General features: G+C 49.0%; 8 protein-coding genes across 8 annotated transcripts; 3 read left to right on the top strand and 5 right to left on the bottom strand.

Moving 5' to 3' along the window:
• Positions 1–818: 818 nt before the first annotated feature.
• Positions 819–1495, bottom strand: V1513DRAFT_423652 (Sin3 associated polypeptide p18-domain-containing protein; the record flags this gene model as incomplete). The annotated part of the gene is made up of 2 exons (XM_066896048.1): positions 819–1239; positions 1299–1495. 2 exons carry the CDS (start codon positions 1493–1495, stop codon positions 819–821), a joined length of 618 nt encoding a protein of 205 aa, XP_066754948.1.
• Positions 1496–1918: 423 nt separating this feature from the next.
• On the top strand, positions 1919–3011 carry V1513DRAFT_423651 (Gtr1/RagA G protein conserved region-domain-containing protein; the record flags this gene model as incomplete). Its single annotated transcript, XM_066896047.1, has 2 exons — positions 1919–1998; positions 2054–3011. The coding sequence occupies 2 exons, from the start codon at positions 1919–1921 to the stop codon at positions 3009–3011; spliced, it is 1038 nt and encodes a 345-aa protein (XP_066754947.1).
• Positions 3012–5593: 2582 nt separating this feature from the next.
• V1513DRAFT_439458 (uncharacterized protein) lies at positions 5594–7166 on the bottom strand. Its single transcript, XM_066897217.1, has one exon. The coding sequence runs from the start codon at positions 7048–7050 to the stop codon at positions 5842–5844; it is 1209 nt and encodes a 402-aa protein (XP_066754946.1). The 5' UTR covers positions 7051–7166; the 3' UTR covers positions 5594–5841.
• An 805-nt stretch (positions 7167–7971) lies between these two features.
• Positions 7972–10287, bottom strand: V1513DRAFT_457117 (phosphofructokinase-domain-containing protein; the record flags this gene model as incomplete). Its single annotated transcript, XM_066899608.1, has 3 exons — positions 7972–8368; positions 8421–9577; positions 9625–10287. 3 exons carry the CDS (start codon positions 10285–10287, stop codon positions 7972–7974), a joined length of 2217 nt encoding a protein of 738 aa, XP_066754945.1.
• Positions 10288–11371: 1084 nt separating this feature from the next.
• V1513DRAFT_439455 (cytidine deaminase-like protein) lies at positions 11372–12368 on the bottom strand. The gene is made up of 5 exons (XM_066897216.1): positions 12207–12368; positions 12047–12151; positions 11787–11995; positions 11636–11733; positions 11372–11583 (listed from the first exon to the last, which is right to left on the bottom strand). Exons 1-5 carry the CDS (start codon positions 12249–12251, stop codon positions 11417–11419), a joined length of 624 nt encoding a protein of 207 aa, XP_066754944.1. The 5' UTR covers positions 12252–12368; the 3' UTR covers positions 11372–11416.
• Positions 12040–14120, top strand: V1513DRAFT_266624 (amidase signature domain-containing protein). The gene is made up of 4 exons (XM_066894539.1): positions 12040–12734; positions 12790–12889; positions 12940–13677; positions 13724–14120. Exons 1-4 carry the CDS (start codon positions 12482–12484, stop codon positions 14094–14096), a joined length of 1464 nt encoding a protein of 487 aa, XP_066754943.1. The 5' UTR covers positions 12040–12481; the 3' UTR covers positions 14097–14120.
• Positions 14105–15506, bottom strand: V1513DRAFT_439451 (uncharacterized protein). Its single transcript, XM_066897215.1, has 2 exons — positions 15247–15506; positions 14105–15167 (listed from the first exon to the last, which is right to left on the bottom strand). Exons 1-2 carry the CDS (start codon positions 15405–15407, stop codon positions 14144–14146), a joined length of 1185 nt encoding a protein of 394 aa, XP_066754942.1. The 5' UTR covers positions 15408–15506; the 3' UTR covers positions 14105–14143.
• Positions 15507–15570: 64 nt separating this feature from the next.
• V1513DRAFT_410914 (tryptophan synthase beta subunit-like PLP-dependent enzyme) lies at positions 15571–16446 on the top strand (the record flags this gene model as incomplete). Its single annotated transcript, XM_066895720.1, has 3 exons — positions 15571–15967; positions 16019–16153; positions 16203–16446. Coding segments are annotated over exons 1-3 (658 nt in total), but the record flags the coding sequence as incomplete, so codon positions are not given.

Below are 16446 nucleotides of genomic sequence, written 5' to 3'. Positions count from 1 at the left end.
ATATTTACGTACTAAATTCAATTCGCTTGTATATTTTGGACAGTATCCACCCAGTCGATACCAATTCACACCACCCACAGCCTTGACCCTCGTCATTCTCGACAAATCACAGCCTCTTGCGAGTCGCATTCGTTTTCCCTGACAATTCGTGCTTAATTTACGAAAATGCTGACTGCTGACTGAGACTTCCATCAGTGGTCTGGCCAAAGGCTTAGCAACTCGGAATTACTTATATAGCCGGTGACGCTAACTATATTATCCACAGTAATTATTAACTTCAGCACATTATAATTTGCATCTAACCTGCCTCAACGTGTCTGACATATATACAGCTGGTGTTAATATGCGATACCAGGGATTTCTCTCTCCACTAGTTGCGGACAGTTTATTAGCGTTCCTTTCATAGTTCAGACTGTACACAACCTGTGACAAACCAATGATCCTAATGACGTCACCGAAGCCGCTTTACACTGCGAGCTTTGCAGCAGCCTCCTTGCGTCGACTAATTAATGATCGTTATTATTTATCCACTACTTGAAATAACGCTGTAGCAAAAATAACCCAGAGTGGCGTTGAGAAAATTTGTGTGCAGTTTGGGGCTACAGAGCTTACGTCAGCCTCACTCCACATATACTTCCCATACCTTATGATCTATTTTCAATGCAAATTGATATTTCATCACCCAATGTTGAACCCAGCTATGTCATACATCCATCGCATGTTGCGCCCGTATCAAACCAAAGATGATTGCAGTTATCAAAACCCTGAGGTCATGCCTCACTAGTAAAACTAAAAATACAACCTAAATCCGTGCCGCGTTAAGGACCCCACCGACGGTCGCCACTATTCCCTCCGAACCGGCCTCCCCGACCCGAAATCCGTCGATCGAGCTTATTCTCAACAGCGGACCAATCTCTGCTCCTCGCTTGTCCTGAACTAGTAGGAGGCGGTGGCGGAGCGTCGGGCGAGGTGATATTGACATCGAGATAATCACCAATTCTGAACTGAAAGTCATACAAGGTAAAGCTCGACTCGTCTAGCGGGTTTCCTTCTGTGTCCGTCCAACTTTCGTCTTTAGATCCCCGAGTAGGCATGAAGACTGCAATATCTTTAAACATTAAGCTCGGCACGTTGTTCTTCGGGTCCTGGAAGACATGTCGGAACGTGCACCGGCTGCCTGACGCCTCAGGGACTACTGTCGCAAAGACTGCGAGGATTTCCTTAAGTGTTCCGTTAAACCTGTGAATTCATTAATTTTCTCCACACATCTCCCCTGTCACGGACATGAATCAACATACCAAGTATACATCTGTAATTCTTCACTCGTAGTAATTGACACTGGCGGCAAAAAGGCATCCATCCTGTGAAACATATTCCTCCGGAAAAACATGCGAATCAGAAAAGGTGGAATTTTCTGTCTGTCTACTTCCTTCCGTACCTTCTCGTCGTCGGCATCGCGACCTGGCGAATCTGAGCGTCTCTGGTCATCAGCCATTGCGATGGGTAAGAGATTACCGTAAACAACGAGCCAAGATTTGAATCCTATAGTCAGAAAATGTGACTAGGTTCGTGACCTGTTTCGTCCTATTTTTGATTTGTTTTTTAGAGCCGCGATGTGGTTGATGAGTCGCGTCTGTTTGCTAAACAGTACGATCATCAGATGCTCAAACGACGTGGGGTTTGAGCCGTAACTTATGCGAGTTTTAACCTGCTACTAGACCCTTACTATTACCACTCCGATTTCCTAGCACATACTTGGAACTTAAACAATATCGAACAAAGCCGCTTTTCCTATCCGCACCATACGAATCATACAAATCCAACGAAGTTAAAGCATTCAGATATATTCTGAACTAATCAAATATTGAGCGGATATACAACGTGTATTAAACGGAGTAGCACTCCTTTCGACATGACAATGTCTGTTGACGAGGCACACGATGGCCATTCATTTGGTCCCAATCCGTCTCCACGTATTGTCATGATGGGATTACGACGGTGAGTATTTTAAACAAGTACTGTCGCGTGAGATACTTTGCTAATGAAGTACTAGAGGAGGAAAATCGTCGATCTGTCAGGTCATGTTTCATAATATGCAGCCTTTGGATACCCTATACATCGAGAGCACCACTGCTCCGACAACTTCAGTATTTAGTTCATTCATAGACTTTGCGGTCATGGAGCTCCCGGGCCAAATCAATTTCACAGAAGCCATGATCGATGCCGAACGGATATTTTCCAGCTGCGGCGCATTAATATACGTTATCGACAGTCAAGACGAATACATCAATTCTCTCGCAAACCTCCACAGCATCATCCTCCACGCCGTCAACGCAAACCCAAACATAAACATCGAAGTCTTCATCCACAAAGTGGACGGCTTGAGTGAAGACTTCCGCCTCGACGCCCAACGCGACATCACGCAGCGCGTAACCGACGAATTGCTCGACGACGGTCTCGTCAACGTGTCGATTTCGTTCCATCTCACATCGATTTTCGATCACTCCATCTACGAAGCTTTTTCGCGAGTGGTGCAAAAGTTGATTCCGCAGCTCGCGACGTTGGAGAACTTGCTTAACGTTCTTTGCCAGCATTCTGGGATTGAAAAAGCGTTTTTGTTTGATATCGGGTCGAAGATTTTCGTCGCCACGGATTCTAGTCCGATGGATATCCCGACATATGAAATATGTACGGACTTCATCGACATCACAGTCGACATGAACAACATCTACGCCGTCGACAGACGACCTAAACCCGTGACCCGAAACGATGCAAATACAAACAACGGAACAGTAAACATCGCAAATCAACTAGAATCAATACCACAAGGTCGGCCAATAGGCTCAACGTCGCGGCTAAGTAACGGCGTGATCTTGTATCTCCAGCAGATGGTCAAAGGGCTTGCGCTTGTTTGTCTTATGCGGAAAGAAAGTATGCCGAAAATCGCGCTTGTCGAATATAATATCGAATTCTTTAGAGACGCGCTCGAGCAGTTGTGGCTTATTGGTTGATTGTTTTCGACACGTTTGCACGACAAGAAGTCTTTAGCATCTCTGCATGGTTATCGGGCTGCGATTTAGTTTTGTTGGCTTAACGAATACGTATACCACCTATGGTATTCATAATCAGCCAAAAGTGTACGATAGACCCCGCACACTTGCAATCGTATACTCCAGTTTCAGTCATCGCAAGAGTTTTGTGAGTAGATTCTGCAACTGATCAAGAACAACAAGTGCAATGAAGTGGGGAAACAAAAATACTGTATAGTGTTTTGGAATTTGTACATGCAATCAATCGAAATTAGGTCAGAAGAAGCTATTTTAGGCGCATAATCCAGCTCGCTGCTTCAATTTAGATGTTCCCGGACCCGTCACGTCCAAATGTTTGAAGACATATATCTAGGCTAAAAAGAAACACATCTAGGAATTGCTACGCGTTGATAAATCTGGATCAGTCCATCGGGTAAAGTGTGCGTCTAAATGAAAATTGTTTACATAACTCAGTCACCTTTTAATTAAGGGAGGTATAAAATCATACATCAGTCAGAACAGAAGTGAAGAGTTGCCGTCTTCTCGCTCCCGACCTTATCAATTTTCCGTGATGAATTACAAACACGAGTCTCACGTCATAAGTCCCGGAGAGTAATCTCAAAGTCTACCTCCTGCCCTTGCATGAGAAAACGCCACTCGTGCGCAAGCCACTATGATGAACAAATGATTGAGCGAGCTGCCGGCACCAGGCATGATTATTCAACACAAGATTTCTATCTTTTTACATCTAGCGATACCTGACTCAGACCGCACGACTTCGGGCGGTTCCACAAAGGCGTCGCTGCTCTTTTCTCTGGTACATCCGGATGGTGACTCCCACTCCTATGATCTTCATTATCGGGAGCTTCTGGCTATTGTGCTCGCATTCGCCGAACCGCCCACTACTTGGATGGCGCTGATTAGCCCATTCTTGTTGGAGACCCTCGAGTATTTCACGGCCATGGCTTTCACGGCCATGGCTGATCAATCGTCGCCGTTCGCTGATTTTTGTTATTTTTTTCGGTTCCATTACCTGACCTCCTACCGTCCTGGTCGACTGAGTACTACCAAGCCTGACGCGCTCCCTGGGAGCTCAGAAGATTGCTGTCCATATTGATTCTCAAATCCGGGTACTTCTGAGTATGAGCATGTAACGTCGCATCTATGCCGCGCAACCTGCACGCTCTCCACCTCAGGAGGTTGTTGGACGGCAGTTGTTAGCTTGTTGCTGTGCTATGTTGTGGTGCACTTGTTGGGTCTGGTCTTGGTGCCGCAGCCAGCATTGCCTTCCTCGATGTGTTTGTCGATCCGTTCTTTTGGGTTGAGTCCAGAATATATAAAGATGACGGCAGGCTCGGTTCAAATATAACCGAGGCCGTCGCTAATAGCCCTTACCCGATATCACTTGAAATCTTATCACTTCAATATGTTCTCATGAATTACGTTTCCAACTTTGTAATGAAAAGTTCGAAGAAACTTGGACATCGCTCATGATAATACTAATTCGCGACGCAACGCCTCATCAGCAAATCTTTATCGATTTGGTTTGACTGCATAAAGGGAATCACTTATGTCACTCGGCTAGACCAACCCTAGGACATAAACCTGCCCGTGTCCGACAAAGTCCGCCGCGACAAGCTGGACAACGGTAAAATCATCGCAATCATCGCAATCAGAAGTTCACGGTTTTTGGACGCGTGATTCAGTTATACACTATAAGTTAGAAATAATGTTTCAACGAAAAGCCACGAGGAATTCTTACAAATTCCACGAATTGCTTCTGGTTTCTCACATTGGTAGGGTCTGCATCAACCCGCTAAAATACGTGTCTGAGTCAAAAAATATTTCATAGCGCAATGGTTTGTCAGTCATTTATTTATGTCATTTTTGATGTAATATGATCGTGATCGTGTGAGCATCGACCGCAAGAGAGAGTAGACGAGGAGACTTTTTCATCATTGCAAAACGACGTTGCTCATCAGAAGTTGTAAAACAGCTAGAATCAACAAATAGTACAGTCGTCGCAGACCAAAGTTATGCAGTTCAAAATAGTGCGCAGATCAGTCCTCCTTGGCTGGATTTCATTGTCCAGAGAGCCATACCATTGTACACGTCCATCGAAATCATTTGCAATTTCAGTTTCGCAATAGCACAGCAGCATGCAGCGCTTGGTAATTTGATCACAGACCCATCTCAATGCCGATGTCGCCCCAGTCCAGTACCTCACTGACTAATGACATGAGACATGCACTAAAATATGCGGGGACGAAGTTGGCCAATGCCAATAATATTCCCACAATATTTATCATTTTGCCAGACTAGTTTTCCGGCTTTTGACTCTGAGTTAGCCAGCGATGGTGATAGTGCCAGTGTGATGATAAATACGGGGTTGACATGAGCAGTGGTAGTAGTGGTGGTGGTGGTGGTCGTTAGTGTTATGGAGGTTGGTTCACAGGCCATTTTAAAATTAACTCTCCTCGGCATCAAGGCCACGGTGTCTTTCTTCTACCATTGATTTACAAGGTCATCGTAGTGCGAGTAGGTACGCTCACTCTGATAATAACATTGCTACCAAATTACCAATTAAATATTACTAAACTTATGGACATCATGACAAAAAGGCAGACACTAGCGACGGTTGCCATATAATTCATCAAAGCAAACTAAGAATGACAAAACGCCCAAACTAATAAGCAAATCCGTATTTTACGTCCCGTGGAGAACAAGATGTCCTGTCTCATCAAAAGTCTAGAAAAATCAACATGACGCATCCTATTCATACATCTCGTGAATATCATTACATCGACGTTATTTAATCGTCATCGGGATTGAGGATTTTGAGTACACGTCGGGAATAATCGTACTCATCGCGCAGACTACCCCGGGAGTAGTTGTCGTGGTACTGCACGTACATCGTCCCCGGGTCGAGCCGCTGGTCGACCTGAAATCTGTCGCTCGACGGCGGCGGCGCCGAGTATGCGCCCCCGTAGCCCGCGGCCGCGACTACACTTGGGTGTTTTTCGGAGTCAATCGTCGTGGCTCCTGCTCCCGTGGTGGCTGCGGATCGGTGACGGCCATTACCGGACAAACCGTATTTCGTTAGCGGCAGATCGTTCATTGGAGGAGTGTGCGGCGCTTTGTTCACCGCGGGCTCTTCGTCATTACGATGACGATGACGGCGGATGAGAAAGACAAGAAGTAGTAGGAGGAGTAATGCGAGAATACCGGCAGCGACAAAAGCGCCCGCGACTTTGCCTTTGTGACTCCAGAATGAGGAAGATGAGTGGGAAGTGGACTGGGCAGTGCCAGTTGTTGAGGAGCCGACATCGGGGGTCGCCAACGAAGAAGACGAGGCTGTCGGGGTTGCGGTCGAGACGGTTTGCGTAATGACAAGAGTCTCTGTCCCTCCGGCGACGGTTACGACTGACACGATGAGTGACGGTGTGGAGGTGTCTATCGAGGTTGAAGAAGTAGTAGACGAGATAGAAGATGCCAAAGTTGATGTTGAGGAGAAGGGTGTGCTCGATGTCGTGGTGGAGGTGAGCTCGGTGCTCGAGGCCTCCGTCGATGCGGTCGGGGTAGACGAATGGCTGGAAGGCGCCGTCTTGGTTGCTCCACCGGACCTGGCGGTCGACGCAGCGGACGCGCTGGCAGTACCGCTTGGCGGGCTGATAAGGATATACCCGTACAGACCTTCTATGAGATTTCCGCAGGGGTCGGAGGGATAACCCGGACAGGAGTCGACGGAGCATGAGGACACAGACGTGGTATCGCCGGGGGCCTCGTTGGAGCACCAACATTGGAAGTCCTGCAAGATTGCGAGCGCGTATCCGGACTGACAGTTGCTCATGCACGCGCCGTAGGACTGATAGATGTCATAGACAGCCTGGTAGTCGGAGCCTGTGTTTTGAGACGAGCAGAACGTGAACGTGTTTGCTGCGAATGATGGCCAGGCGAGTGAAAGCAGGGCCACCAGCCCGTAGCAGGACCAGGAACTCTGAGGCCGCGATATCCGGCGCATTGATGCGAATATACTCCCTCGCTCAAAATGCAGGAATAGTAGCCGTAGTAACTCTAGATGAGAATATCGCCCGTAAGTAGAAGAGTAGAATGTGGTGAATAATAATTATAATTAGAATGTAAATAATATTATGACCCGCGTGTTTGGTTGCGCGTTTGCCTAAGGCCGCACGAGCTGTGATTTGTGACTGTGAGCTGCGTGACTTTTCCGGGGCGGCTTTGTGCGACATCTTCCTCGTGCAAGGAACTCGCGTTTAACAAAATGGATTCATACTCTCGCAATCGCAGTAAAAGTCAGCATCCTGGACTATTGATATACGATACATATAATATGTACAAATATTACTGCAAAGGCCGGTGTGGTTTATCCCCCGTTTAATCTTAGTATTAATGCAGTAGCCAGTTCGCGAGTCATACGCGTACCTCGTCGCGTGCTTCACGTGGGTCACCCGTTAGCGATAATCATATATAGAGCGGTCAAACCAGGCCCATCAGACCGAAATTGATGAGAGAGCAGAGTAGCGTGGAGTGCCGTCTTTTGCCAGGGCATCATCACGGCAAACATGATGGCGAATGTCGAACGCAGTTAATCAAATCGACGCTACTCCACGATGCGAGTTTAGACAAATACTATCCCAATGGAATCACGCCGACACGATCGCGAGGGGTGCCACGCTCAGTGTCTTCATCAAGAATCACTTATTAGGTCACCAACAGATGGAACAACATTGCCAGAAAATTGGGCAGCAAAATCGTAAATTTATGGCTACAAAGCACAATATGTTCTAAAAAATTTAACTTCCCCGGGAATATACGGAATGCCAAATCTCCAAGTCATACAAAATACGCATTTTGCAGCTCCTCACGCCTCAAGCCCGCGCGTTCATCTATATCACCCAACAAACTCTGTATTGTGTAATAACTACACAATAACAGGTGGCCGCCCCGACAGCGTCTCCGAAACAGTCTTCATCGTCGCCCAAAACGTCCTTCGCGGCCGACGGTTCTGCAACTCGGTCTCGTGATCGTACAGGTACTTGACGCCGGTAAACACAACTTTGGCGCCCAAAATGCCAATCACGGACGCAGATTCGGGTGCCATTCCGCGTTTGCCAATGTCGGATTCTTGGTTGTTCTCAATGAATTGCATGCATTTCACAGCCAGTCTGGTTGCCCTTAGACGGTCCATGGGCGACGGGATGCCGCCTTGCTGGAGGTGGCCAGGGTTAGCTGTGCGGGCGTCAAACCGGTTTTTGGCTTCCTCACGGATGATATCGCCGATCAATTCGGTCGTGAAGACCTTTGAAGCTTTCTCGTTCCTAGCCGAATCAGTCGATATATTCATTAAAATGTTAATAAACTGGCACTCACCTCAAAATCAGTTTGCCAGCCCGGTTCTGGCCTTGGTCCTGGGCGTAGGACTCACGAAGATGGACAATGTCGTTTTCGAGCGTGCGAAGGCTGATGCCTTCTTCGGGAGTGTACACCGCCAGTGCGCCAACGCACAAACCTGCGTACGTGGCTACATACCCGGACTTTCCTCCCTGCACCTCAACGACGAAAACACGGCGACGGGTGGCGCTGGCGGATTGCTTAATAACATCGCAGTAGTCCACCAACGCGTTAAGACAAGTGTCGCTCCCAAGCGAGTATTCCGTTCCAGGCACATTATTCGAGATCGTAGCAGGCAGACAAACCATCGGAATTCGGAAGGCAGGATAATTAACCCGCGCTTGCCCGAGCTGGTACAATGATAGAAACGCCTCGAAACCACCGACAATCATCAAGCCGTCGAACGCGTACTTCTGGAAATAGTACGCGACCATGCCAAGGTCAACGTCCGGTAGATTGCGGTTAGTGCCGATTTCAGACCCGCCGCGGATAACCCAGTTATCGACGTCGAGCCAGTTCAACTCGCGAACAGAATCGTGGCGAGAAAGACCCGTGAAGCCGTTGTGAATCGCATACGGAGTGTGACCCTTCGAAAGGCAATAGCATGCGGCCGCACGAGCGGCGGCGTTCATGCCACCTGCTGGCGCACCGATGTTGACAATTGCAATCTTCAGACGCTTTTCTACAGGGACTTTGAGTGATTCGTCGTCAATGATCGTCGTCGCCAGGAACGCACGATAATACTCTTCGAACTCCGTGTCGCGGAGCGCCATGGCTTTTTGGAAGTCCTTGTTCTTGATTGCCGTCGCGACACTTTTAGTGAGTGCAACCGCCCCAACGAGAGGCATGCGACAGATCTTGTTCTCGGTAATGCCAATCATGGGCGATGGCGTTTCTGGAGTAGATTCGAGCACGGCGTTCACGGCGTCGAATCCCTGCAGCGTCGAGAGCATCCGATCATAAGCAACAGCGGATCCACCGCGCTGGACGTGACCGAGCGTCGTGATACGGGTATCGAGACCGAGTTTATCAACAAGCAGCTGCTTGACGTCCTCGGCTGTGACAGTGTTCAACTGGTCATCGATCGCACCTTCAGCGACAATGACAATCGTCTTTCTCTTGCCTTTCTTGCGGTGCTGTTTCTGTTAGCGGAAAAGTCTAGGGTCCAGATGGGAGGACTTACGGCGTGGACGATCGCGCACATTTCGTCTCCCCACGTTTTGGAGTTCGGAGGTTGCTCGGGAATGAAGACGTAGTCCGCGCCAGTCGCGATACCAGCCATGAGTGCAAGCCATCCGCAGTGCCGCCCCATGACCTCGACGACGAAGGCACGAGAATGAGAGAGTGCGGTCGCATCAATGAAATCGACCGATTGACAGATTCGAGATAATGAAGAAAAGGCACCGATAGTCGCGTCAGTAGAGGACATGTCGTTGTCGATGGAGCCCACGAGACCGACAATGGTGAGGTGCTCATGTCCTTTGACCTGCTCTTCCGTGAGCTCCCCAGTCGACACTAGCTCGGCCAGCAAGCCATGCCACTCAGAACGGAAGAGGTCGGCACCAGTGAGCGAGCCGTCACCACCACAGACAATGAGCGCGTCAATGCCGTTGACAATCATGTTCTTCGCGGCCGTGAGTCTGCCCCAGCGTTCGCGGAATGGGGCGCACCGCGCGGTACCAATCAGCGTGCCACCCTCGGACAACCAACCGCGGACGTCTTCCCAATGCATTTGTTTCATCATGCTGCCGCCTTCGATTAGACCTTGGTAACCCTCATAGATCGCGTACGGGGTGCAGCCCTTTGCAATCGCGGCCCGCACGACAGCTCGGACAGCACCATTCATGCCTGGAGCATCGCCTCCAGACGTTATGATGCCGATTTTTTTCTTCTTCCCGCCAGCAGGTGGAGATTGAGTAGTCCGTGCAGTGACAGCATCGTAAATCACAGCAGTGAAACCGATACTGGAGTGCGCGCGCGATGGCGGCGACTCGGTCGTAAACGGGTTCTTCCTCGAGGTGAAGCCGAGGAGGGTACCTAGAGGATCGTGGGCGTAGACCTCGATGAGCGACGTCTCGGACGGAAGCGCCTGGTAGAGGATGTTATTCCTGTGAAGCATCTGGACGACGGAATCGATGTAAGGCGTGTAGAGTACGAGCGCAGGGCTTTCGCCACGCCAGTCACGGGCCTTCTGCTCGTCGGTCGAACGTGGAGCAATATCCGCTGATGGCACGTACCGCAGCTTAATGGTGACGCGCTCGCCCTCGGTATCGTTCGAGCCGGCGGAGTGCAGCCACGACTCGTGCACAGAATCGAAGCAGTGGTCAACACGGGAAACAACTGACTGGGTACCGCGATCGTAGACGAGCAGCTCCTTGAAGCCGAGGTCGAGGTAGAACGTGAGTGTCTTGCTGAAGGATTGTTCGTCGCTGGCCAGCAGCGACTGGAAAGACACGCCGTGCACGAGGGAGAGCATGTCAATAGACGCGACCTCGCCGACTGGCGGCTGGGGCAGATTGTTTGACGGAAGAATATATGGCGACGACTCCATTGTGGTGTCTAGATCAACCGGTGAGGTCAATACTTAGCCTTGTTAGTAGAGTGACGATGGGAGAAACTAAGCGGCGGCGTTGAGGCGCGCTTTAGTTTTGTTAGGTCGGCACCTTCTCGGGGTTTTTTTTTGTATGTGCTTCGGTCAAAATCCCCATCATCGCCGATGACGCTAGCTATAACCAGCAATATTGCCTTATATGGACTAGCCTGTTTGGATACTCTAAATCCTAGGCTGCGGCGGCGCTCGACTCAAATTTAGGCCAAATGTCCACTTTAAGGAAGGAATCCGCACAGTTAGCCTTGGTTATATAGTGTTTCTAGAAGTCTGGATAGCCCAGGCAACGGTAGGCAGTAGGCACCAGTCGACAATACAAAAGTATAAAAGTAATCCTATATTCGTACAGCGCCTAAAATACATTATATTACATGGGTTCACTCTCGTCATCCTCCGCAGCGGCCGAAGCAAGCTTCTCCAACATCTCTTTCCCGTACAACTTCTCAATTTCTCCTCTCGGAACATATTTACCCAGATCCAGTGGCGAGAAGTCTGTCTTGAGCTCCCGGCTCTTCTTCGTCTTCGGCGTCGGTGCTATCCTCCTTTAGTATTAACACCATATTATAAATACCCTTCCTCGGCTTACCCTTTTCGTTCTCTTGCAGGTAAAATCGCCGTAGCAACATAATTGCCTCTTCCCTGTAAAACCCCGGATACGCCGGAAATGGTCTCTCAACGCCAGGACTATCTCAGCATTAGCACACCGTGCTTATAATCCAAGCATATCCACTACATACTCCGAATTCACTCGTAAAACGCTACCGCATCCGCCAAATCGATCATTCGCACACCCAAAATACACCGCCCGGATATTCAACTGTCGCAGCGCAGACGCACACATCACACATGGCTCGACGGTGACATACAAATCAGTCTCTTCGAATATACTCGCCGGATGGGTCTCTAGTATCTTTTCTATTCCCAAAAACTCGGCGTGTCTCGTTCCCTATAACCGCAAATTAGTTTTGCAGGTCATTTGTCAACAGATTTGACGTACGCATAGTGATCGATTCGTGTCATTCATGCCCTCTGCTATTACTTCCCCGTCGTGCACGTATACACAGCCCACTGGAACCTCGTCGGACTCAAATGCCAAATTCGCCTGTTCATGATCAGTACAGCCATTGATGACATCGCTAGTGATTTCGACCACTGACCATTCGCAAGGCTCTTTCCATAAAATCGTGGTGAATCGTTCCCATTATATGTCCAAATATTTAGAAGGTAAATAAACTGACCATAGGCTTGTATAACCGAGCAAGTATCGTGTGATTTAGATGGATCCAACTTGTGTCTGAATATCATTTTGTCAAAAGTTACGCAAGTCGAGGGTCTCGTACTCGTTCCCTGCCCGCCCCTGAAAGAAACATGTTCAGAAGCCTGGCAACAGGGACATACTCGACCTACGGGCAATATCGACATTTCAATTAAAATGTCCATGTCCCAGCATGCTGATATATTACTCAAAGAAGCCAAAATATGCTTGTCTAATATCTCATCTCTCAACCACCGTCTGAACGCACTCATCTCGGTGCGGCCACCCGAATCAGTGTTGACTCGCGTGTCAGAAGTCGCGCTGAAATGTACGGGACCGCAGTCGGGACTTGCGGGGAAGCTATTCGCGTTTAAGGACAATTTTTGTACTGTCGATCAGCCTACGACATGTGCGTCGAAGATGCTGCAAGGTACGATTCGATATCGTGTGGTTAAAGGACAACTTGGACTAATATAACATGTTAGGATACGAGAGTCCATTTGAGGCGACTGTTATGACACGATTGTACAAAATTGCCCACGCCATCGACATTGGACGAGCAAATATGGATGAATTTGCAATGGGGTGAGATTCACTGACTTGCGTCGTCGTCGAATAATCTAACATTACTTCAGTACGGACAACATTTTCTCGGTATATGGACCAACGTTAAACCCGCTCTACTCCACCGCTCGCTCAGCAGGCGGTTCTTCCGGCGGCAGCGCATGCGCCGTCGCTGCAGGCATGTGCCACTTTGCGCTAGGCACTGATACCGGTGGCTCAGTCCGTCTACCAGCGGCATATTGCGGCGTCGTGGGATTCAAGCCTTCTTACGGCCTCGTGTCGCGCCATGGCGTGGTCGCGTTCGCGCAGAGTTTAGATACTGTTGGTGTATTCGCGAGGGATGTGCAGACTGTGCGGGAAGTTTTTAGCGTGATATCCGCTTACGATCCGCTTGATCCAACCAGCGTTTCAAATGAGTTGCGACGACAACTGCAAGCTAACACTGTCCGTCGCAGGCAGGCAAGCAAAGGAAAGTACAAACTTGGCATCCCATTAGAATTCATTGTTGACAGTTGCTCGCCGGACATTACAAACGCATGGGCAGACGTACTGAAGAAACTCTACGCGCAGGGTCACGAATTATATGCCGTGTCAATGCCGTCGATCAAGAGCGCCCTGCCGACATATTACATTCTCGGCCCATCTGAAGCGGCGTCGAATTTATCGAGGTATGACGGTGTCAGATACGGATACCGAGCGAACATCGACAGGGAGGTCAATGGAGTTTTGTATGGCGTTACACGCAGCGAAGGATTTGGATCCGAGGTCAGGAGACGAATTTTGCTTGGAAATTACAATCTTTCGTCAGGGTATGTAGTCAGTCTTTATTGTCATGATACCACACTGACAGATTAGGGCCTTTAACAATCACTACATTCAGGCGCAAAAAGTGCGTCGAAAAATGCAGCTAAATTTTGATAGAGTGTTTTCTGTCGACCATCCGCTAGAAAAAGGAATCGACAGAGACGACCAGCCGACTGTCGACTTTCTCGTGGCGCCGTGCTCGACAGGCACAGCGCCACTGCTGTCTGACGTCTTGTCACAGCAATCACCCCTGGATTCATACGTCAACGACGTCCTCACAGTGCCTGCAAGTCTCGCCGGAATACCAGCTATCAGCATACCATGGCATACTGACGACGGAAAAGTTGTTGGAATTCAAGTCATGGGCCAGTACGGTGACGATGATAGAGTATTAGACGTTTCCGAAACGATCATGAGCTTATAATGCATAATAGACTGTATCAGCAGGAATTAGGAATTTGTACAACGTGATTACTTATGGGCAAGGACCTGCTTCCGTCCTCTTGAACCGTTAATATACTTTTCTACCCCATGCTTGAATGCATCCAATCTTTCCTGGTCAGACATATCGGCCGTCCAGACCACCTCATCGACAGGCACATCCTTCAACTCGCCTGCTTTCAACAATCCTAAAATCTCATTCACAATCTGCTCCTTCTCGTCCGGATGCGAGTCCGACCATCGCGTCAACCAGTACCCATGCAAATGAATATCCTTGAAAATAAACAAACTAACCGGCACGGTTACGGGTTTGCGCGCCATGCCGCCGTAAGTGACTAAGTGTCCGCCAGTACCCAGCTGGCGAGCAATGTTCGTTGTCGATTCCCCGCCAGTGCAGTTCAGTCCCAGCTTAATCTCTCTGTCGCCGATCCACTCTTTAATCGTGTTTCGAAACCCTTTATCCTTAATTTCATCTTCCGTGACGACCTTCGTCGCGCCTAAACTCTGGAGATCACGTTTCAAATCATCGATGTCCTCACGGTCCCGAACGACATTAATACTTCTCAACCCCCACAACCGACCCAACTGTATCGCGGCACGTCCAACACCTGAGTTCGCAGCAGTCTGAATAAACCAGTCGCCGTCTTTCATCTCGACAAAGTCCGTCAACATCCTATATGCCGTCGTCGGATTCACACTCGCGGTTGCAGCTTGAACAGCAGTGATGTCAGAACTTGGGAACGGAACTTTCGTTAGGTCAGAAACATTTGCAATCGCATGCGTGCGCCAGGTGCCGAAGAGAGTATGGCGCATGATAGCGCGGTCGCCGGGCTTGAATTGCGTGACGGACTTGCCAACCTCGAGGATTTCCACCGCGCCTTCATTGCCGCCAATGGCGAGGGGTGTGGTGGAGGATATCACTTCGGTCAGAAAAGGCGGCTTGGTTGGGTAAACTCCTTCGACTTGGTTAATATCCGCGGGATTAATTGGCGACGCGAGGAATTTGACGAGGATTGTGTCGTCGGTGACGTCCGGTAATGGGAATGTATGAAGCCTATGCCGTCAGCCGAATCCCACTTGGAGAGACATACAGCAAAAACAAAATATCGAAGCAGGTTCGTGTAAACGCATACTTGAGAACATCCAGAGGCTTGCCGTTGGTTTCGAAAACAATTGCCTTCGCCTCAGCCGAGAAGTCACGTCGAGTGCCAATCGCTGAGCGCGATACGCTCCCTCTCACATATCGGGTACAGATCCGCAATGTCGCATAGTAGACTAGTCTCGATGACATCATTGGTAGACGGTTCAGAATTTCCAGTACGTATATCTATAGGGAGGGTGAGAAATCGAGTGCCGAGACAGATCCGATCAACCAACCGGCATTAAGTCGAGAGATCGGATATTGATTGTGCGGCTCACCCGGGTAAGCTGAGAGCATCTAATCAACTTGATCGGCTGTCCATCTCAGGGGTACAAACACCAATACTAGTCTCGCTTCAATACGACAACATACATATTGCTAGTGGTACTGTCACCCGTGATTCCTGTTTATTACCGGGAATAAATAACTGAAGAATGATTGAATCTCGGGATTCCGAGTCTGTCAGTAAGTGCCAAATCCTTATCGAGTGGTCAATCGTTATTGCAATCGCTGACCTGTTGTGTTCAGATGTAGCTGATCTGACTCGTCAAGGCGTAGAATCAGCCTACGCTCTAATAAAATCCAAGGTCAAGAAAACACCAGTCCTAACAAATGAATCGATTTCGACAATTGCGACTGGTTCAGACGAAATACCAACCACGCTCTTTTTTAAATGCGAGAATTTCCAAAAAGGCGGCGCGTTCAAGATTCGTGTACATGACTATCTAATTTGACATATGGGCAAGTGTTACTAACTATGGTAGGGAGCTACGCATGCATTGGAAAAGTTGCTGCCAGAGGAGTTGGATAATGGTGTTATTACCCATTCATCTGGAAATCATGCGCAAGCACTTGCAATCGCCGCCAAAGCCAAGGGCGTGAGAGCATACATAGTCATGGTAGTTTTCATCTCAGTTTCGACACTCGGCTTTTGACTGACTTTGATAGCCATCAAACTCCGCGCGACCAAAGATCGAAGCAACTCAATCCTACGGCGGCCACATCACTTTCTCAGGTCCGACTGCGTCCGAACGGGAATACGTTACAGAATCGATCCGCAAGAAGACAAATGCGCGTCTTATACCTCCGTACGATCACCCGCATATCATACTAGGCCAGGGCACCGTGTTGCTGGAGCTAATGTCGCAGACGCAAGCGGAGTATGGACGCAAGCTGGACGCGGTTATTGTCC

This window comes from Lipomyces chichibuensis (genome assembly GCF_038497645.1).
Source record: "Lipomyces chichibuensis strain CBS 12929 unplaced genomic scaffold V1513scaffold_6, whole genome shotgun sequence".
NCBI classification, from domain to species: Eukaryota; Fungi; Ascomycota; class Lipomycetes; order Lipomycetales; family Lipomycetaceae; genus Lipomyces; species Lipomyces chichibuensis.
This window is presented reverse-complemented; position numbering and strand designations above follow the sequence as displayed.